At 44.2% G+C, this 23,257-nt stretch overlaps 1 protein-coding gene across 11 annotated transcripts in view; it reads left to right on the forward strand.

Moving 5' to 3' along the window:
- tenm4 (teneurin transmembrane protein 4) overlaps window positions 1-23,257 on the forward strand; it is a 180,504-nt gene that overhangs the window by 153,417 nt on the left and 3,830 nt on the right. For all 11 annotated transcript variants that reach the window (XM_089013414.1, XM_089013406.1, XM_089013404.1 and 8 more), the window contains 5 exons: window positions 5,816-5,988; window positions 11,614-11,849; window positions 14,545-14,841; window positions 15,882-17,496; window positions 22,773-22,915. In XM_089013414.1, the coding sequence (XP_088869540.1) occupies window positions 5,816-5,988; window positions 11,614-11,849; window positions 14,545-14,841; window positions 15,882-17,496; window positions 22,773-22,915 (2,464 nt within the window). The remainder of the gene's footprint in view (window positions 1-5,815; window positions 5,989-11,613; window positions 11,850-14,544; window positions 14,842-15,881; window positions 17,497-22,772; window positions 22,916-23,257) is intronic.

Here is a 23,257-nt window from a genome sequence, read left to right on the forward strand (position 1 = left end):
AAAACAAAGTAGGAGCTGTCGTTACTCGGAAGCTTTCGGTCGTAGAAACACCTAATGCGGATTTTGGAGCCATTCCGGGACGAACATGGAAGAGACAGCCATGTTTTCTCCTTAGAAATACTTGTGTTGGACCCTATCTGAAAGAAATGGTTCTTGAGTGGTGAACCGCCGGCCGAAAATGGAGGAGTGCCATACTCCCACCCTACACTTGGTTTCAGTCATTTTTTTTTTTTATTGACCCTAATAGAGCAGATCCTGAATTCAAAAATCAGGACCTCGGATCCAGTTCCTCCAACATGCCCCATCAGGTGATTTGAAATTTGAGTAGACTCAAACAGGCTAAAATGGATGTCAATCCATGTTGCCCCCAGGCGATGTTCAAAACAAGATGTATGACGGGGCGGCTATTGAAGGAGATTGGATTGGATTTGCCTTTATTAGTCTCCCAGTGGAGAAATGTACATTTCACAGCAGCAAAGTGATGAAAGGAATGAAAGTAGAAAAACAAAATACATGAGCTGCTGGAGCATTTATGTTCGCCTGGTATCTGTCAGAGACAACACAGCTAGCTCAAAAGGAGTATGTCATTTTGGCAGAGGTGGTGTCCAACGTGTTGTCACATGACATGACACATGACATCAAGTCACATGACCGGACTGGAGTCAAAACCAAGTCCCCAAGTTGAGTACTTGGAGCCTGCTTGTCAAAAATTGACCTAAAACGCTGTCTTGATATCTACGGCTCTTGTTTATTTCTGAGTGAGTAGTGTAGGTCTCTCGACGATATTACCATTGAGACAGCACACCAAAGTGTAGCTCATTATAAGAAAATGGCCTTCAATGTTATGAGATGAGCGCTAACTCCAATTCAAGTGTTAGCTTTTGGGGTTATGGTCCAGGTGAAAAGTTCCCGTTTGGCTTTCGGGTTCGGGCCCCCTCCGCCGCCAGTTGAGCTGTTTATCTTGAGCGCACAACCTCGTCGTCTGCAACCGATCGCCGTGAACATCACTCGCTGGGCAAGAACGTCGCAGAGTACAGACGTAATGCCATTTCTGTTATCGTATAAAATGAGATTCGCTCCTGCGACAGAGTTGTCCTCATCTGCTCTCTGGCGTGTAATGACACAGCGCATATGCTCATCAGAGTAGTCGGGGGATTCCGGTTCTCCATCATTTCCAGGAAGTGATCTGTCCCGTCGCTTAATCGCCGGCATCGAAGGAATGCGTGGCGTTCAAAAAAAAAGGGGGGGGGGGAGTGTGTGATGAAGCGAATACTGCCGATCAGACATCTGTTTCACCTCGCCGGAGGAATAGACGGGCGCGATGCATTCATCAGACGCTCGCTTTCATCCGAGCTGACACTCATCACCTGTCTTTGATTTGCTCGGCATGAACGCGAGATGCCGTCGCTTACAGTATGTAAACCTGAATCAAAAAACGAAAGATCCGATTGGTCCCGGCCCATCTGCGCAGTCTAATGAGGACGATGCGGCCGCATTTTACGCTCAAGGGCCACGTTTGATTTTTAAACCGGACAGATGGGCCAGCTCATTCGTAAACAAGTGGTGGTGTGGAGGGGGTTTGTAGTTCGTAAAATGTTAACTCATTCTCTGCCAGAGGTCGCCCTGGATTGTCAGCCATTTTCGAGCAAATCCACAGAATGTCATGTGACAAAAAAACCAGCAAACCCACTAAAACAAAGAGAATACCCGTTTTCAGGTCCTGTTTCAACCTTTTTCCATTCGGCCGTAACCTGCAATTGAAACTATGAAATTTTATTTTTTTCCTTTCACTTCACGTCGTGGCTTGGTTCGTCTTTTCTCACAATTGTAAGACATATTTTTGACTGTTTATTTTTAAATATACATCCTCTAATTGCGCGTGAGGTACCCTAAAAATGCAAATTCCGACATACTAGCATGTGTGATTGACCTGCCCACCCCGATTATTTTTTTCACTGGTTTGTGCGAAGGCGGCCTGGTAGAAGAGTAGTTAACATGCTGGCTTCCCATTGCAGAGGTTGTGAGTTCAAGACCGGGCCTCCCTGTGTGCAGTTTGCATGTTCTCCCCAGGCCCGTGTGGGTTTTCTCCGGGTCCTCCGGTTTCCTCTCACATTCCAAAAACATGCATGGCAGGCTGATTGAACACTCAAAGATTGTGCCTAGGTGTGAGTGTAGGAGTGAATGTTTGTTAGTATCTGTGTCCCCTGCGATCGGTTTGCAACCAATTCAGGGTGTCCCCCGCCTAGTGCACAAAGACGGCTGGGATAGGCTCCAGCACTGCGACCCTAAAGAGAATAAAGCGGTCTGGAAAATGGATGGATGATCTGTGCAATCTGATCCAAGAGCTGTGTTGAGAAGTCACTATAGCCCAATTTGTAGCATTCCTCGTTAATGTCTGGAGAACTGCGTTTGACTTGACAATATAGTGTGTGTGTTGTGTGTGTGTGTGTGTGTGTGTGTGTGTGTGTGTGTGTGTGTGTGTGTGTGTGTGTGTGTGTGTGCCTGTGTGTGTGCGCACGTGTGTGTGTGCGCACGTGTCTGTGTGTGTGTGTGTGTGTGTGTGTGTGTGTGTGTGTGTGTGTGTGTGTGTGTGTGTGTGTGTGTGTGTGTGTGTGTGTGTGTGTGTGTGCGTGTGTGTGCAATGTTTTAAAAAAAAAATACACCAGTCCTTGTCCTTCAGGCTAATGTGAGTCATGAACAAATTAGCTTTGAATCATGTTTGAAAGAAACCACGGGCCACTTTCTGCTCACTTCAATCAGTGGTCGGTTTGTTTTTAATACAACCATAAATTGTTTTTTGTAATCACCCCAAAACAATGCATTCCATTGCAGTAAGATTTTTTTCCCCCGTTCCTGTCAGAGGTAATTTCAAGTCACGGCAGCATCAGTGAATAGTTCCATTTGCAGATGGTCCCTGGCCAATAATCATATTATTTTCCTAGCTGTGTCAGTCTGCTCATCAACGATTAATCTCAGCCAATAATGACGATTTGTTTTCCTTCCAAAATTAGCTTTGAAGGACACAACACCACCTTACGGCGCCGCAGCTTGGATCAGACGTCTCGGTCAACATTGTTGTTTGTATTTATTGTATCCCACCTGCTTTTATACCGACAATCCGGTAACATTGCTCATGCTTTTCCATCATGCCCGATTTCGTGCCATCTTGTGGGCTCTTCGGGAGTTTCAAACAGCACATAAATCAATAAAACAAAACAACAACAAGAACAAATGGGTGATAGTGACCAAATTTTGTCTCGTAGAAACGTAACGCCAAAGAGTTAATTTTCCGTGGCCCAAGCCATAAATGATGATTTGGAAGTCTGCCGTTTGCCATGCGGCTGACGTGGTCACATGGCTGCCTGGCCCTCTGTTATTGTTTCCACAGTCTTCACGCAGACGCGTCCTGACATTCTCAACTCTGCCTGCCACTCGAGTTAGCGATTAGCGGCTACGCCGGGAGGACGGCGAGGCGCAATGTCCACTCTATTATTATTATTGGGGACTCCCCCCCTCCTTGTTTCCACTCGAAAGGTCACGGAGCTGACGTGTGACACAGATGAGATTCAATATGAAGGGACTCGTGGGCATCGGAGGGGAAGTCAAGAGCCGTCACCCCCACCCGCCGCGTCAGTGCAGGAAGCGAGCCAAAAGGCAGCTGAGGCCCAAGGAGGCTGTTTTGTGTTTGGGGGAGAAAATAAAAATGGGAAGAAAAACAAATCGCCATCCAAATCGAAATACAACTTGACAAACCCAAATTCCAGTCAAATCATTTCTGTCGTCGCGTCATAATTTGTTTTAGAGTTTGCTGCAATTTGAAATGATGTTTCTGAACGGATGATAAGATTCATCGATTCTTTGGTAATAGAAAACAACATATAAAGCAATTCTTAAACTCTTTGAATATATTTGTGACGATTAATCGATGATTAATCACTTGTCAAATTAATGCATAATTACAGTATATTTGGCGCTCGCTTAATGGCGTCCAAGTCTTGCTTCATTTGAAATCGTCCAAATCTTCAGAATTTCACTCTCTCAGTCATGGACATTTTCAGATTCCGTTATGAAAGCAAACTGATGTGTCGAATCAAAACATTTGCAACCATGTTTTTAACTCATTCACTGCCAGACAATGTATAAAGATGTGTCCACTTCAGTGCCAGGGTTTTTGTCATTGTCACTCAAATTCCAGGAACCACCGAATATAGAGTTTTAAGAGTACATAAACATTCAATGCAGCGTAAGAAACCTTACACTCTCTTCTTTCATCAGAAAGAGTTTATTCCTAAATTGCACGGTTCTGGAAGTATCTGAGCTTGAAATGGGGGTAGCTGTGCAAAATACAATACAATACATATTGCTTTATATTGGGCTTTAACAACAGCTGAAGCTGTAACAAAGCGCGACCATGGACATCATGCAAATGCCTCGAAGAAGGGAAAAACATTGCCTGAGATCTGACAAGCGCTTTATCTGCACCCTCCGCAAGAAAAAATAACCCGAACAAATGTGTGCATGGCGCACCACGTCATATTTTCAATTGCTGAATAAATTGGGGAATGGCAGTGAGTGAGTTAATGACGTAAACAAAAAGCAACATTTTTACCAATATTAGTTTTCGTATATTTTAATAACCTCACCACTACCAAATATGTTTGTTTGTTTGTTTGTTTGTTTGTTTGTAAACAAAGGCATTTTGAAATAATTTCCTGTTTTGAGATGAAGGAATGGAAATGAAAAAAAATTTTTTCCACCTGATTCATAATCATGGTTAGTTGCACCACGAGAATTTCCAGAGAAAAAGAAATCGCTGAGATAGGTCAGTTATTTGCAGCAGGGCTATGTACCGAAAAAAAGGTTGTCTTTAGCTCCAAATGACGTTAGCATTTAGAAAGTGAAAGACGAAACTGCTCCCGTAGTGCTGCTCGGCTCGGATTACTTTTATCTTCAGGAGATATACCGCTCCCGCTCTTCCTGTCCATAATGGATATTTGAGATGGCAGCGCAGAGGAAATAAACCAGCGCCCGCCCGCCAGCCTCGTTTATTCGCGGCTTTGCTGTGGCAGGCGTCGACATGCAAAGTGGGCCCCCTTTATTTTCAATCGGGATTCCTCATCCTCGCGTAATGTGGCGCGGGCGTCGTCCGCATTCTGCAACGGTGACGGCTTTCAAATCGCTCGCCGCTGATGGGCCTGTCGCGTGCGAGATGAAACAATCTGGGCCCGTCGTGTCACCGCGTGTCATAAACGTTTTTTGTTATTTTTAACGCAAAGGTGGAGGAGACCCAGGCTGTATCACGCTGCTGCTTAATGAGATTGTGCGACGCCGCTCACCTGTTAAGCTTTAAAGACACTTGGACGGGATTTGTGACGAGGGGTTCTTCATCTCTCCTCTGACAGTTTTTGGACAAGTGAATCGTGTTCTGATCGCTCACAATTTAGGTATCCCAATGGTGCCAAAATGGTGGCCAGGGTAGGTCCTGCTAACCCAGAAAATAGCAAAGGAAAAAAACTGAGAATAACAGATGTTCCGAGTTGCTTTCTTCAATATGTCTATTGCCACTCACAGATAAAGTTTAGTTTTAAAATAAACATTGAACAAAGAAAGTTAGTCTGGCTAATGGGAAATGGTGTGGATAAAAATGACGTCCTACTATAACTTGTCCACTTCCGATAGGATACCCGCTTGCACAGGTCTGCAAAAATGCCAACATTTGGTGTAGCCCACCTCTGAGCAGAATTTGGCTGGGCTTCATACAAGAGGTAGTATGTATTGGACTAATGGCTAAACAAACTCTGTCTTGCTTCTTCAGGTATGACAGTTTCGGCCGTCTGACCAATGTCACACACCCGACAGGCCGGGTGAGCAGCTACCGCGCCGACGCCGGCAGCGCCGTTCGCATCCAGGCGGACGGCGCTGCCAAGGAGGACGTGACGGTCACCGCAAACCTATCTGCCTCAGGCACCATCTATACACTCATGCAAGGTAGGTACAACACATTTTATTTCAACAGTGCTCTGCTTATTTGGTTCCCCTTTGTCTGTGGCAGGATCGCCATGTTGTTTTCAAATTATTCCCTTATTTACTCAAGAGCGCAACAGAGGTCCACTTAAATGTTAGGTCTGAATTGTGAAGTCAGAGCAACGAAACACTGTTAGCCTTGGTGATTATATTTTATTTTGTTCCTTTTTAAATCTCTGTTTCGGGAGTTATCATTCCATTCATAGGTGACAGAGGGGGAAAAATAAGATGACTGATTTTAACTCAGCACTGCAGTGTTAGATCAAGATCAGATGTTGCATTTAACAGCGCTGAGATGTACGCTTGAATCAGAAGATTTTGTTCAATTGAAACAATGTGTATTTTTTTAGTAAGTACCAAATAATTTTTCAGCCCTAGCAAAAACTCATTTGTGAAAATCGCTATTTATTTATTTGTTTTGAATTTTACAAAATACTGTAATTTCCGGACTATAGAGTGCACCTGATTATAAGCCTCACCCACTACATTTTTAGAGGAAAACCGATTTTGTACATACACAAGCCACACCTGTATATAAGCCGCATGTGCCCACGTCAAAACATGTAAACATATTTACAAAGAAATACATTACACAGAGAGTGTAATGTAGTACAGAAAAGTATAGATGACACCTGAAGAAACCTTCTCATTACACAGAGAGAGTTTTCAAAGTTTTAATAATATAACTTTCTTCCCAAACGGAATATAATGGAGCTGGAAATGCCGCCGAACTGGGGCGACCGCGCACATGCATATATATCATTTTCTGAGGGACACGAAGAAGTGAATTGCAATAGTCAATCCAGGAGGTCACAAGACTATGAACAAGAGGTGTGAGGGGTGAGAAGACGATTGATATTGCGTAGGTGGAAGTACGAAGATCGGGTTAAGTTATTTATATGGGATAGATAGATAGATAGATAGATAGATAGATAGATAGATAGATAGATAGATAGATAGATAGATAGATAGATAGATAGATAGATAGATAGATAGATAGATAGATAGATAGATCGTGTAAGGAATTAATCGGCCCGTTTCCACAGGCTGATTAATTCCTTACACTGAGCTTTGTCACCCACTTCTGACTCTTTTTGGTGCAACACGAAGTTTTCAGACCAAACAAGTACAACAAAATGCATTGACGTGATGGAAGGACTGTTACAATGTGTCCTTTTTTCGGTCAGGGGCGTTCCTTTAGTGACGTAACGTGAGAACTCGTCACCTCAAAAACAAGACTTCCGGAATATTCAGTGCGAGTCTTAAAACATAAAATATAGCTATATGCGGTGGAATTTTTGTAAAATAAGGCTCAGTAGAAGTCATTTGAAGCCATTTTACAGAGAGAGAGGGAGAGAGAGATAGAAAGAGAGAGAGAGAAAGAGAGACAGAGAGATATCCCGTAACCTCTAAACCAAATTCTATGAGATACCTCCTGAGAAGCTCATTTTACATGTCAGTTCCAGATTGAGTTCATGTGCAGGTGCCTGCAATGCCGCCGCCATCTGACAGCCGCATTTTCGCCTGCCATTTCCATCAACTCCACACATGTTGCTTCCTGTCCATCTTCATGAAATTAAAGCGCACTGGGCAACAAGGCGGATTGGACGCATTCATTGATTTTGTGTCATGGCCCACGATGGTGCCGATGAATGCGCGTCTCGGCTTGCGACTCGCCAATTTGTGTTGGGAAGCTCACACGTTTCAGATCGTTATCGATCGCAGGTTGATGGCGCTGAACTTTTTTTTGTGAGGGGGATGGGCAGGGATCTTTCAAAGACAACAACACCTCCCGTCATCCAACTATACTCCCGTCCTACTGACTCCTTTCACGACTGCAATTTGAGAAATCCCGTGCTGCTTTCCTCCCTCCTCCCATTGCCCCGTCCGCCAGTCACATCAGTGTCATGACCTTGTCTCCGACATCTGTTTGCCAGCCCATCGGCGCCACCGACCCAGCCCGCTAATTAATTGGCTATCGTCTGTGTCGCACAGGTAGCGAATTACTCACACATCGTACTTCAGTTTAAGTGTAGATACCAATGAAACATGGATAACACATAAGGCAAAAATAACTTTTGTTTATGTCCACGGCCTGAATTTTCAGTGTCAGAACCGAACAAAATATCAATAATAATAATAATAATAATAATAATAATAATAATAATAATAATAATAATAATACATGTTATTTCAAGCACCTTTCAAAGCTCACTCCGAAGATCATTCCGCCAGATCCGAAGGTCGTGTGCTTGATGGACCAGCCGTGGTGGGTGTGTATTATGAAAATAGTGCTTATTATAAGGTTTAATTTTCATAAATTTGACGTTCATAAGATGAAAAGTTCGTAAGATAAGGTGTTCGTAAGTTGAAGTCTCACTGTACAATAATAAGCCAATGTCAGGTCCATTTTCTACTTTTAATTCTGTGATTCTCCACTAGAGGAAGCTTGTGCGCCACCATCATTTTTGCTATTTTCTTTGGAGGGTTCTTTAACTCATTCACTGCCAGACAATGTGTCCACTCCAGTGCCAGGGTTTTTGTCATTTTGACTGAAATTGCAGGACCAACATAATATTGAGTTTTAGGACTACATAAATATTCAATGCAGCGTTCTTTCATTCGAAAAAAAAAAGTTATTTCCTGAGTTATATGAGTCTGGAGTTATATGAGTCTGGAGTTATCTGCGCTTCAAATAGTGGTGTACAAATGGCAAAGGCTGCCCCCTCGTGGGAGCGCTAAACATTGCCAGAGGTCTGACCAGCGGTTTATCGAATTCACCCCCAAGAAAAAAACAAAACCTGAACAAATTCGGAATGACGCTCCATGTCATGCTTTTCAATTCCTGAATAAAAAATAAATAATATAATTCTGACACGTCAAGTCACAGCCATGCTGACCTCACAATGTGAGGAAGTCATGGATTGTTATGCTGTACCACTCGCAAAATAGGTCATCTCCGCGTGCACGTCGTAGTTGGGTTTAATGGCCGCTAGGCTTATAAGGGGTCTTTGCAAAAGTCTCTGGAGCCCCCTAAAAATTTGAGAAATCCGGAACCGTTTAGTTCCGTTTGAAAGTAGTCATGATGTATGTGTGGATTCTATTCCCACTTGGTTGACTCATCTTTCCAATTTAGGATAGTGAACAATACACACAAGTTTTTTTTCAAAGTCCCGTTATTTCCTATGGGGGAATTTGTTGGATAGAGCGGCCAATTGGGAGTACGGCCAGCGTCCTGGAATCTGTGCTGTGATGTTATCATAAGCCCCAGTAAGCACAACAAAAGTATGAGGGAGTGCAGTGCATGCCAACAGCTTCCCTTCCGCTCATTGTCATTTACAGCAGAGGTTAGGAATACAACGGCGTATTCAAAACGCGACCCGATTTCAAAGAACTGTAAACGTTGTACACATTTATCTTAAAGCTGCTGGCCGACGTGCGGGCATGTGCGCGGTCGCCCCGGTTCGGCGGCATTTCCAGCCCCATTTGGCCTTGGAGGCCCCCTTACAGGCCCCCGCCTCGACCTCTGTGATGGAGAGAGGAAAGGTCGGCCTGCCAACTCAACTCATTTCTTTCTCTTGAGAGCACACCGGAGAGTAGTGAAAAGCGTAGTGCTCAGATGTTGTGTTTGTTGTTGATCATCTACAAAGGAAGCGTTCTGGACGCTGAGACCTGTCATGGGAATGACAATGCGGTTTTTTTCCCTTCTCCTCAGGCTCTTCTACAACCTCATTAATGTTTCACAAACCATTAGGAGCTCCTTAATGAGGATAATATGCTTACTTGATTGTTTGTTTGTTTGTTTGTTTTGTTCCCTGATGATGAACGTGGAGAGCAACAACATTAAAGGACAACCAACATCACTTTTTTGTTTCCTAACTGACATCAGAAAAACGTTTTATAGCATCTGAAATACCAAAACACGCAGTATGATATTTTTAGTCAAATGCAAAACACCAATAAAAATGACTTAAAGTGTCCAAAATCCGCAAAAAAAATGAACCCGGAAGTGGCCAATTTCAGGAGGTCCCGCCCCCTTGTTCGTGATGTCAAGCTAAGACATATTGCCTTGCTGGAGAATGAAAATAATGGCTTCAGATTCGGAGAATATGCTTTCTTGGTACTCATCCAGTTATGAATATGATTCAAATAGTTCTGAAGAGGAAAGCATACGTTTGCAATCGATTAAATAATTTATTCCGTGCCATTTTGAGGCAATAAGGGGGGAAATGTAGCACCAGAGGGGAGGCGGAGAATGGCAGGGGGCTCCGTGTAAGGAATTAATCAGCCCGTTGCCACTGGCTGGTTGGTTCCTTACACGGAGCTTTGTTGCCCTCTTCTGCCTCTTTTTGGTGCAACACGAGGTTTTCAGACCAAACAAGTACAGCAAAATGCATTGATGTGATGGAAGAACTGCTACAATGGGTCCTTTTTTCAGTCAGGGGCATTCCTTCAGTGACGTAGGGTGAGGACTCGTCACCAACTCAAAAACAAGACTTCCGGAATATTCAGCGCGAGTCTTAAAACGTAAAATATAGCTATATGTGGTGGAAACTTTGGAAAATACGCTCAGTAGAAGTAATTTGAAGCCATTTTACAAATTATGGACACAAATTGTCCGGAGACGTCGGTTGCCCTTTAAGTCTGGATGTTGCGCTGCGTGGTCAACAGCAGCCATGTCTTTATTATTTATTTGTTTTTTGTTTTTCACCCGGTCAGCTCAGCTTGCGCTTCCTGCTGTGGTTTTTAATGCCCTCCGATTTCACCCGAGGCTGCTGCAAAAGTTCTGTTCAAAAAAACAGTTTACGGGGTGCTAGGAAAGCCGCTAGCTATTGATCGTCGTTGGGCCAGTCCCTGCGTTATTGCAGAGTTTGAGTTAAATACTGCTGCCGCTGCTAAAGGTTGTTCTTCTTCTTTAATATTGCTGAGCGGCCGTTTTAGCTCATTACACCGTGACCTGGCTCAGATGCATATTAGATTATGTCCCCTTTCGTTAGCGGTGAGATGCTGGGATTGTCAGCGGTGGTTAAAGTAGCTGCCTCTCCTTCTGCACAGATGTAGAAAAACGGGTACATTGGGCGTCGCTCAGGTAAAGGTCACGATTCAACTCCATTACTTTCAGAAAGTCATAGAGAACACTGCCCAACATCAACATACAAGCAGTGCTAGCAATGCTAGCTAGCTCTACGCCGTAAACACGGCAACTTTAGCTGTGGCGGCTATCTCAGTAGCGTGATTTATTTGTCATTAAGTGTTACTGGAACATTAAGTCAATTCACCAAGAGGATGTTGCTAATTCTGCGACGTTTCTGAATCCTTTAAGCTGCCTTCACTCCGCTTCTGTTTGCGAGGTTTGCCCAGTTGGACAGAAAACGATGGATGTTTCCCCACCCCACCTCCCTGAAGCTGGGATTAATATATAATAATTTAGACCAACATGGGGGGAGGAGGGCAGTCGATGTTTACCTGCATACAAATTATTTCCATTCTTTATTAATTTACAATACATTAAGGATAATAAGAAGAAGAAAATAAATATTTTTTTCAAGTACAAACTTTGTTCCTGCACGTCCCCTAAACATCTCTTAGATCAAGTGCGCAACAGCTACTTCATTGGCCTGGATGGCTCCTTGAGGCTGGCGTTGGCCAACGGCATGGAGGTGTCACTGCACACGGAGCCCCACCTGCTGGCCGGCACCGTCCACCCCACCGTTAGCAAGCGCAACATCACGCTAGCCTTGGACAACGGCCTCAACCTGGTGGAGTGGCGACAGAGGAAGGAGCAGGCTCGCGGGCAGGTCACTGTCTACGGCCGTCGTCTACGGGTAAATCGCCTTCGCCTTGCAAAAAGCGGAATTGGGCTGACTGAGCAAAGGCTTATTTTTTGCAAGCCAAGTCAACAAAAATAAACTTTAGCATGTAATAACGTTTTAAACTTGACCTTTAGCATTGCATTTTAGCATATGTTTGTGGTACTCAAAGGCGCTGGGCAGATGAGCGTGGACTCCGGTGAACTTAAGTTTGGATGTGATCGAACAATGCTGAGCGCGTGCACCGGTCATAACTGAAATGAACACAGGATAATTAATTGACTGCCACAATTAAATATACATGTCAGCAAGAACCAAGTAATCAAGTAAGGAACTGAAACGCTCTCATAGTGAGCAAAAAAATAAATGTTGCTGAGCGCGTGCACCGGTCATAACTGAAATGAACACAGGATAATTAATTGACTGCCACAATTAAATATACATGTCAGCAAGAACCAAGTAATCAAGTAAGGAACTGAAACGCTCTCATAGTGAACAAAAAAAGTAAAATAAATACACGAATCAACAATCAACAAATAAATATATCTGTTGATTGGTTATTCATAAAATAATTAATTAATTACTTGGTTACCATATTTTCTGGTGTATAAGGCGCACCCAAATCCCTTGATTTTCTTCAAAAGTCTTATATGTGAAGTAAAAAGGTGTGCCTTATATGTGAAGTAATATGGAGCCACAACAGGTCTTGCAACTACTGTCAGCAGCCACCAACTCCATTTCCCCCTGGAGGAGTAGTGCACAACCCCAGCCTCTTCTGTAGCGGCCTTATAATGTGGTGTACCTTATATTTGGAAAATGTTTTTCATTCATTGAAGGTGCACCTTATCGTCCGGTGCGCCTTATACACCGGAAAATACTGCAATTGGTTTATTTAATTAATTACTTGATTAATAAAACGAATTTGTTAATAAAACAAATTACTTGATTAATAAAACGAATTTGTTAATAAAACAATCAGGAAAACCTTCTAGAAAAGCTGAACTTGATTAAAAAAGTTTTTTTTTCAATCGGGATGTGGTAACTTTTTATAATCACAAATTACTTGATTGACTGTATAGTGCCACTTAGCAGTTTTTTTTGACAACGATACTAGTGCAGCGTGTTCTACCGGAAACAAATTCCTTGTGTGTTCTACATACTTGGCAATAAAGATGATTCTGATTCTGATTCTAAAAACAAGAGCGTTGTTCGTTAAAGAACACATTTCTGACCCCAACACGGGTTTATCTTAGTGTGTGCCGAAAATAAAACCTGAAGTAGCATTGCTCTTTTGGAACTGTTGTTGTTTTTTTCCTCCCCCCCTCTTCCCTGTAATCCAAGTTGCCTTGCGCATTCTCCAACAGGCGACAGTGCTAATGGGGAAGTGCCACTTTGTCTGTCATCGGCTGTTCATTTAATGGCCCCGTTGTCCCTGTGCAAGCGCAAGCGTCTAATGTCTGTTATAGACAATGGCCCTCGGGGGTGAGATAGGGGGAAACGGGAGCAGCCTAATAGCCACGGAGCGTGCAGGGATGAGCACAGCCTGAATCATTGAGCGACCTTGAGTGGCGTGTCAAGTGATATTACGTGGGTGGCTGGCTGGGCTGAGCGCGTGGCCGGGAGGAGGCTACCTCTGCCTTCACACATCTTTCAAGTCGAAAATGACGCCGGAGGGGGGGAAATAGAGTATTTTGGAATTTGGGTCTCGCTTGGCATTTGTTATGATCCCCAACTTGACCCTCGTCATTTTGGCTCACCCGCGCCGGCCGGTCATGGCGACACTGGAGATTTATAGCACAGAGGCGTCGTGTTCGCGTTCGCCCTGAGATTGCCACGGAACAGATCATGGGGGGCTGGGCGGGGAGGGGGGTGTTTGGCGCCCCGCGGCTGATGCTAGAAATAATATTTGAAGTGGCTGGGTTGACCAAGTATGGATACCCACATCCTGCTTGGATTCAACCCGTCCGGAATAAAATAAAATAATAGTTTTATATCTAGCTTGTCTGATTGTGCCAATAAAAAAGGAAACTAAAATCTTAGTATTTTCTCTTTGTCATGCTCACCATTTTTTGGGGCTGGGAGGTTAATGATTTTAAGAGATAATATTAAACAATCGATTAATTAATCTTGGCCTAGCAGAAGTATAAGTAAAAGCATAAAAAGTGTAAATATTGTTTTTTTTCACTCTCTAATAAAGTCGAAAAATCTATGTTGCCCTTTTTGGCATGATCAAGAGTCCAGTCATTTTTTTTTAATAAATAAATAAAAATCAGTATCGGCCACATGACTGACATCGCATCTCACTTGCGCCATTTTGGCTGTCATCTCCTCCTTGGAAAAAGCCATTTGACTCCATGCCAACCCCAAACATGATTTGAAGGATTACATCATGTCTTTTTAAATCCGGCGAAAAGCCCCCAAACCACTGTGTCCAGTTTTGGTGCCAGTTTACCAAAGACTCACAAATGTTAGTAATCAGCACTTGGCACTTGTTTACCTGCACGGAGTCTCAATGGATTAGATGTTCATTGTGGCCAAAGCATGACTTAGTTTGCTCCAAAGCACATTTTGCTCAAACAAAGAAGTCAGTGAATTAAAATAAATATATATAACCACTCGTGGCTTTGGTGGCCCATCTGAAAATCACAGATGTCCTGATTGTGGATCCAGCTTAGCCCAACCCATCCAACTCTACTTTCTTCCACCACAGGTGCACAACAGGAACTTGTTGTCCCTGGATTTTGATCGAATCACCAGGACAGAAAAAGTCTACGACGACCACAGGAAGTTTACGCTGCGGATTCACTATGACCACGCCGGGCGACCAACGCTGTGGGCACCGAGCAGCCGCCTCAATGGAGTCAATGTGACCTATTCGGCCGGAGGCCACGTGGCGGGCATCCAGAGAGGCACCATGTCGGTACGCATGGAATACGACCACAAAGGAAGAATCAACTCCAAGATATTTGCTGATGGTAAATCCTGGAGCTACACCTATCTGGAGAAGGTAAGAATTGTTAAAGGAGATGTCATTTGATATTTCTATATATATATATATATATATTTGATATTTCTCAATTATCGTAGGCAATGGGGATCAGGACCCCGTCCGCTGAACATGCAGCAAACACAACAGGGTGACGAGACACTTATCAGAGTAAACACCTGACGAGACACTGATTTAGAGGCAACAGGGAAGCTGCTGGGCGGGGCTCCAAAGATGCACAGCCAATCAGCTCACAGGATAAATCCATTTGTCATTTGTCGATGTTGCGTACAGTCCCGTACTAACTCGTTGAGTCATTCAATATTTTTTTCATGAATACAGTACTTTTTTTGTGTTAGAGATGGGGGAACAATCTACTGAAGCTGCGATAAATGAATTGCAATATTGCGAGGGATCAATGTAGCCTCATTCTTGAATTCCTTCCCGCCAGTCAGTGCTGCACTATCAGGTTCTTGCTCAACCGAACTTATAAGGAAAACCTGTCGGCGGACGGTGACGTTAAACTTTTGTTATCATCGCCCAAGAGAAAAAAAAAGAGAATAGCCAGGATGAGTGGCAATGAGTAATGTCACTCTTTTATGTGCGATTGCTGGGTGGAGAAGGTGAGAAGTGGTGGTTCTCTGCTAAGACAAGTCGACGTGTTAATGGGAGCCAGTTACCTTGATAACTGACACTTTTCCGGCTGCCGTTGAACGTATTTAAATGCCGGCGATCTTGCTGCGACAACCTCGGAAGGCATTTGAATAGCAACACACAAGTTGGGAGGGACGTGGATAATTAGCTACCTTCAACATTCATTCTCAAAAGTATTAGACCTCATTTTAGTTCTAAAGAAGTTACAAACTTAAAGTGACGCCGGCGTCACAATGCTGAATTATACTGCTGAAAAAAAGACGGAAATCGCAGTGCAGTTCAGTTTGGCAGAATCGACTACCCGCATTGTTCTTCAGAACAAAGAAACGGTTGATGTGGTGGAAGGGGTGACTGTTTTTGGAATGAAAGAGTTGGCTGATTTTTATGTATGATTTATATTTTGGCAGTCCATGGTCCTGCTGCTCTCCAGCCAGAGACAATACATCTTTGAATTTGACAAGAACGACCGCCTGTCGTCTGTTACCATGCCCAACGTAGCCCGTCAGACCTTGGAGACGGCGCTCTCGGTGGGCTACTACCGAAACACGTACCGGCCCCCCGAGGGAAACTCCTCAGTGCTCCAGGACTACAGCGAGGAGGGCAGGCTACTGCAGACCACCTACCTGGGAACGGGCCGACGGATCATCTACAAGTACGGCAAGCTGTCCAAGCTACTCGAGATCCTCTACGACACCACCCGCATCGGTTTCTCTTACGACGAGGTGGCCGGTATGCTCAAGACGGTCAACCTGCAGAGCGAAGGATTCACCTGCACCATCCGCTACCGCCAGATCGGGCCGCTGATCGACCGTCAGATTTTCCGATTCAGCGAGGAGGGAATGGTCAACGCCCGATTCGACTACGTCTATGACAACAGCTTCCGGGTTACCAGCATGCAGGCGGTCATCAACGAAACGCCGCTTCCCATCGACCTGTACCGCTATGACGACGTATCGGGAAAGGCAGAGCAATTCGGGAAGTTTGGGGTCATCTACTACGACATCAATCAAATCATCACCACGGCAGTTATGACGCACACCAAACACTTTGACGCCTACGGTCGCGTAAAGGAGGTTCAGTATGAGATCTTCCGCTCCCTCATGTACTGGATGATGGTTCAGTATGACAACATGGGCCGGGTGGTGGCCAAGGAGCTGAAGGTTGGCCCCTACGCCAACACCACGCGCTACACTTATGAGTATGACTCGGACGGCCAACTCCAGGTGGTGTCTGTCAACGACAAGCCCCTGTGGCGCTACAGCTACGACCTGAACGGCAACCTGCATCTCCTCAGCCCGGGCAACAGCGCTCGCCTGACACCCCTGCGCTACGATATCCGGGACCGCATCACCCGCCTGGGGGATGCGCAGTACAGGATGGACGAGGATGGTTTCCTGCGCCAGCGAGGAAATGACTATTTTGACTACAACTCAGCCGGACTTCTGATGAAGGTTTACAACAAAGCAAGTGGCTGGAACATCCGCTACCGCTACGACGGCCTGGGCCGGAGGGTGTCTAGCCGAAGCAGCGTCGGCCACCACCTGCAGTTCTTCTACGCTGATCTGTCCAGTCCCACCCGGGTCACACACATGTACAACCACACGAGCTCCGAGATCACCTCGCTGTACTACGACCTTCAGGGCCACCTGTTTGCCATGGAGCTGAGCAGTGGCGATGAGTTCTACGTGGCTTGCGACAACATTGGCACGCCCCTGGCCGTATTTAGCGGCTCGGGCCACGTGATCAAGCGGGTGCTCCACACAGCGTTTGGCGAGATCTACCTGGACACCAACCCCGGATTCCAGGTCATCATCGGCTACCAGGGCGGTCTGTACGAGCCCCTAAGCAGGCTGGTGCACATGGGACGACGGGACTACGATGTCCTCGCTGGGCGCTGGACCACGCCCGACCACGATGTCTGGAAACGTCTCAACACTGGGCACATTGTGCCGTTTAACCTGTACATGTTCAAAAACAACAACCCGCTCAGCAACAATGAGGAGATCAAGTGCTATATGACGGGTAAGTCAAAGATGTCACCAAAAATATGAGCCCTGCGTGGCTATTGATGCGGCGCAGGGAACTGAGCCTAGCGCCATGTTGGAAATTGCTCATGGATGTCACAATATGGCAGCAAATTGTCAGTGTCGTAGCTTCTGATAAGAATCTATGGTGCAAAACGCAATTGGTTTAAGATAAATAACGGCACTTTGATGGGAAAATGGGAAAAAATGGTTAGCTAATTAAACCTAGTTTTCCTCTTAGACTGAACTGGAATTGTAATCCCTTCAAAAGTATACACGCAGCTGCAGAATTTTCAAATCGCAATCGCAAAACAAACGTAACAAAACCAATGCAATCCCGTATTCACGACACAAATCCGACGGCATGACGACACAGGCAACGCAAAGTGGCTAACAGCATAGAGTCACCATCACAGATGCTGATATTTTGGTACAGTGATACCTCGGCATACGAACCCCTTGGTTTAGAATCTTTTGGGTTTACGAACGTTACATTTATGAAAATCTTAGCTTGGCATACACACTTTATTTCGTGATACACACGGAGCTGCCGCAATGAGTGATGTGTCGTTCGTGAACGAGGCCGTCCTCCTAACAAGAAAATGCTGGCCAAATGTTTTGTCCTCCGTTCCGCGCCGCCAGTTTTCGGTTAAAGCCACGTGATTTATCAAGAATGCAGCAGTAAGGGTGTGGGGGTTACAGACAGACAGAGAGAGAGTGAGGGTGTTCTTCCAAAAATAAAATGGCGTCTTCGGTTAAAGCCATGTGATTGGTCAAGAATGCAGCAGTGAGGGGGAATGGGGTTAAACATTCAAGAGACAGCCAGACGACAAAGGGAGAGTGAGAAAACACACACACACACGAATGGGAGACGACAGAGCTCAAAACAAAAAACAAAAATGAAAATAAACAAAAGCGACATGGTGAGAAAATGGATAGAAAACAATGGCATTGGGACTCATTACAACTTTGAAACAAAAGCAGAGTGTAGACTGGAAGGTTAAAATATTCTTTGAATCAGGCTCCACAAATAATCCGCACAAGCCATCTGTACACTTGATGCAAAAAGCTATCAACCCAGCTAAACAGAACACAATTGATGAGGAAAAAGGTAACATTATTGCACAGAAAGCACCTCCAAGGGATCATTCCTCAAGATGCTGAAAGAAGGCTACGTTCCTCATCAAGTGTTTAATGCTTCTGAAACCGGCCACTCCATTCCATCAAGCCATCAACGACCATCACAAAGGTAAATAAAATGACTTTATTATAAAGTACAGTTTATTTATTTAATTATAATACCATAGCACATTTATTATACGTAAAATACAGTATAATTTGTGTAGTTTTAAGGCTTAGAAAATTAGAAAGTATACAATTATGTTTTATGGGGACCTGGGAACGGATTATTCTCATTTTAATGGTTTCCTATGGGAAATTAATTTTTAAGATACACACGTTTCGCCTTACACACTGTGTGGGAGCCAATTAAGTTCGTAAGCCAAGGTATCACTGTATTTTGGTATTAGCCAACAAGCTGATACTCAGGTGAAATGATTTTTAATCATCGATCGATACTTTGCAAATTGTATTTATATATTTTTTTATGTGAAACATTTCTACAAGCATATAAGTATCAACTTAGGAAGCAAGCAACCTCAACGTACAATCATTGCTGGTGTCCGCACGCTGGGTGTGTGTAGCTAAATCAAAATAGCAACGACGGCAGATGTTAGGTGAGTCTCACTAGGGTGATCAATAATGCATGGAAGTTTTTTATGGTGCTAAAATTACACATGTCAAGGGGGAAAGAGAAAGCCACACGCGTCCTCCCACCTATCTAAATTCTTGTGAGAGTGTTTCTGCGAGCAGTACACCGAGCGACACTTACTTCAGGGTGAGAGAAAGCCTCAGAACGCCACAATTTGCATTCTTTGCATCCGCATACAAATTTTTGCTCTGGAAACCACACCGATTTCCATGTGTTTCCGCGTTTGGACCAAATGTTCTCAGCCGCTGTCTTGATTTCACCAGAGGACCTAATTTGGCCACAAATCACAATTCAGATCAAAAAGGCCCCGCTGAACGTTCCCCGTTGATTGGCCTCTTATTTACACTTCTTTCCTCGCGTCGCGGCTTGTTTGCCCGAGGAGATGTGCAGCGCTGATGACAATTGGCAAGCCAGGACGCTAATTAGCACGTTAAACACCACCAAATTGTACCTGCAAATGTCACTTTGGAGCTATTATAAGCTACTCTGGGCTTTGAAATCTCCCCGCTAGCAACGCGTTCGCCGGCATGATGCTCCATTTCCGTCTCAGTTTGTTATGCAATTAAGATATGCCAAATATTATATGCAGGGAGTGTAGCCCAACGCTATTTTCTCGACGGGCTAGCGTACAACCTTGTTCATCTCAACGTTATTTTTTACAGCACTTACGGCCCCTTGTGCGCAGTCAGAGAACATAACAAAACGTTTAACTGGCGGGTATATTGTCATTGGTTGCTATGACAACAAAAATATAATTTATTTGGTCTTGTTGTTCTGTAAAAGTGTTTAACGTTTCTATGCAAACCTATGCCTACCTATGCAAACCTATGCAAACCTTTATTTATAATGTTTTGTCATTATCACTTCCGCTTCCGTGTCATGTGTTTCGATGAACGAGAGTAAGTCGAGACAGACAGAACGAGACTAATGCCAAAGAGGCAGAACCAGAGTAACTGCTAAAGAGAGAGAATGACAGTCTAAAGTCTACGTCAATGTTGATCTACTTTCGGTTAATAAGGTGCACACATTTTCATGGTGTTCCAAGTGTTTCACAATAAACGTTGTGACATCAGGACGAAGCGTCATCCTTGACCGGGGTAGATACAAAACGTATACAGTCACCCATTCCACAAACTATCATTCCAGCAAGTTAAGAAAAATGGTTGTGTTGGAAGTCTCTGGGTGACAGCCCACCAAGAGGCTTTTGTCACCCCACTTGGCTTTAATTACTACTTTCTTATCATCTGGGCCTCACCGCCATCTTTTGGACAGATTTATACAGTACAAAAATGTGCCATGAAATGTGTTTGGGTTTTTTTCCCCTTAATCACAAATGGTGGATATGTTAAGACACACACACGCACGCACACACACACAGACACTCGCGCACGCAAACAGACAAACAGGTGAATGAGAGAAGAGACTGCAGTGGATTAACGGACAGACCTGCAGTTTATGTACTCAAAGGAAACAATTCAAAGATCACTTTATAGCTCATTGCTTTGTGCCAGGGGACGAGGCTAAAACACTCAGAGAAGCCACCTGGAGAAAAAGTGGCAGTAGAATGTATTTCTTGAAACAATCGCCAAGTTCACTTGTCGCAGTGTTTTCTCGCTCAGAGTAAAACATCACTCCAGTCGGATCCTTGCAAATTGCCTCAGCCGCCCCCCCCCCCCCCCCCCCCCCCCCCCCCCCCGTCACCCTCCCAAATCGTTTGTGTGTGTTGTTTTTACCCACAGATGTATCTATTGCCGATCATGAATAACAAGGAATCCGTGCTACAGACAATACCAGGGAAAACACTTTTTTTTTTTCGCTTCACCTCTTTACCATTTAGGACTGATTGACATTTGGTTGCTAAACAGATGCGCTTCTATACAGCTGTGGAGGGAGCATCTCAGCTGTGACTGATGGCACTGGCATTTCATTCAATCACAGAGGTTAAAAAAAGGGGGGAAAAAACAAGTAATTTGCCAGGTGCTGTCAAACGGTAGCAGTAAAAGTACTCACACGCTGCTTTACTCATTCACTGCCGTACATGCAAAAATATGTCCACTCCAGTGCCAGGGTTGTTGTCATTTTCACTCAAATTCCAGGACCCACAGAATATTGAGTTTTAGGACAACATAATAATAATAATAATAATAATAATAATAATAATACATGTAATTTCAAGCGCCTTCCAAAACACCCAAGGACACTTTACAATAAAAACAATAAAACAAAGCACATAACAATAAAAGTAAAATGATACATAATAAAATAGCAGATTGAACTAGACATTGAAAGCAATTTTAAACAAATAACATTCAATGCACCGTAAGAAACCTTGGACTTTCTTCTTTCATCCGAAAAAAATAATTAATTCCTAAGTTATATGGGTCTGGAGAAATATGAAATGCAAGTGGGGGCTGCTGTCCAAAAGGAAAATGCTGCCCCCTGGTGGAAGGGAAAAAACATTACCAGAGGTATGACCAGTGCTTTATCGGCACCCCTCCGCAAAAAAAAAAACAAAACCTGAACAAATTTTCAATTCCCAGGAATAGTATTGAATGAGTTAAAAAAGCTACTGCTAGCAAGATTTTACTCATTTGTTCCCATCAGGTGACCGTTTATTTATTTGCTAATCTATTGTTTTTGTTTGTTTCGTTGGTTTTTAATGCAGGGTATTCAAACAAGAGCAGTACAGAAGAACATCTCAAAACATGCTAAATTAGCTAACAATTGATAGCGTTAGCTAAAAACTCCTTATGTGAATGGAAGGAATGGGAACGGATATCGCGATATCCCCATATCGGTACTTGGTATCAGAATCAGTGATACTTGATACTCAGGATCGGTGTGGAAAGTGCGATGAAACATCCGAAGTAAAAGCGCGACACTGTTTGGGAGTCTTATTATAGATATGCCGCCAATAGATAGCAAGCCACATCGCCAATTAAATGTATTATTATTATCAACATTTGTACCGGAATAGCATGACAGTTTTACTGCTATCTAGCGACCTAGCTATTGCCGATATAGTTTGCCATCTATTAGCGATGTAGCTAGCTATCTATTAGCTGGCAATATCGCTAATAGCTGGCTAGCTGTGTTGCTAGTGGCTATTGGCGATATAGCTAGCTCTCTATTAGCTAGCTAGCTAGCTTTGTATCTATTTGAGTTATTTACGGGTTGAGTGAACGCTGATGCATTTGGCTGCCGCTACTCACCCACACAAAAACTTATCCTGTGACTGTAAAATGACCTTGAGAGTTTTGAAAGGCACTTAGAAATGAAATGTATTCTTATTATTACAGTAAAGTCTCGTTATATTGATATTGTCGGGAGTCCGAAAAAATATCGATATAACCAGACTATCGATATATCTGATCCTGCGGCATGTAAATTTTCTCCTTGCGTTCATAGAAATAGTATTGTAATAAGCAGTACTATCGATATAACCGATATCGATATAACGAGACTTTATTGTATTTCGTTAACTGTTGCCTAACCCCACCCAGATGTGAACAGCTGGCTGGTGACCTTTGGCTTCCAGCTCTACAACGTCATCCCCGGCTATCACAAGCCAAGCACGGAGACGGTGGAGCCGTCCTACGAATTGCTCCGCACGCAGATCAAGACGCAGGAGTGGGACAGCACCAAGGTGAGCCCTCCACCCCCCAGTCCGGTGCCAGTCGTCACATCCTTATCAACCAGGAGGCGCACTCTCCGAGAGGAACCGCACGCGCAATCACAACCCAGTGAGCCGGGTCCTGGCCTCTTGTCCTCATCATGGGCTTTGGGGGGGAGGAGTGGGACCGGGGTGCCAAGGGTCAGGCTCAACAGCCCCTGTAATTGTCCTGCCATTAGGAAAATTCACTCTCCCTTCCCTCCACCAGCAACTATTGATTTCATCTCAAGTCTTACACCCTCAGCCAAGGTCTGCGAATTAGCAGACATGCTCCGATTCCCGCGCTTTAGCAAGGCCTTTAAAGTCAACCCCCCC

The sequence above is a fragment of the Hippocampus bargibanti genome, linkage group LG14, assembly GCF_051943395.1.
Source record: "Hippocampus bargibanti isolate YZ-2025 linkage group LG14, ASM5194339v1, whole genome shotgun sequence".
In the NCBI taxonomy this organism is placed as follows: domain Eukaryota; kingdom Metazoa; phylum Chordata; class Actinopteri; order Syngnathiformes; family Syngnathidae; genus Hippocampus; species Hippocampus bargibanti.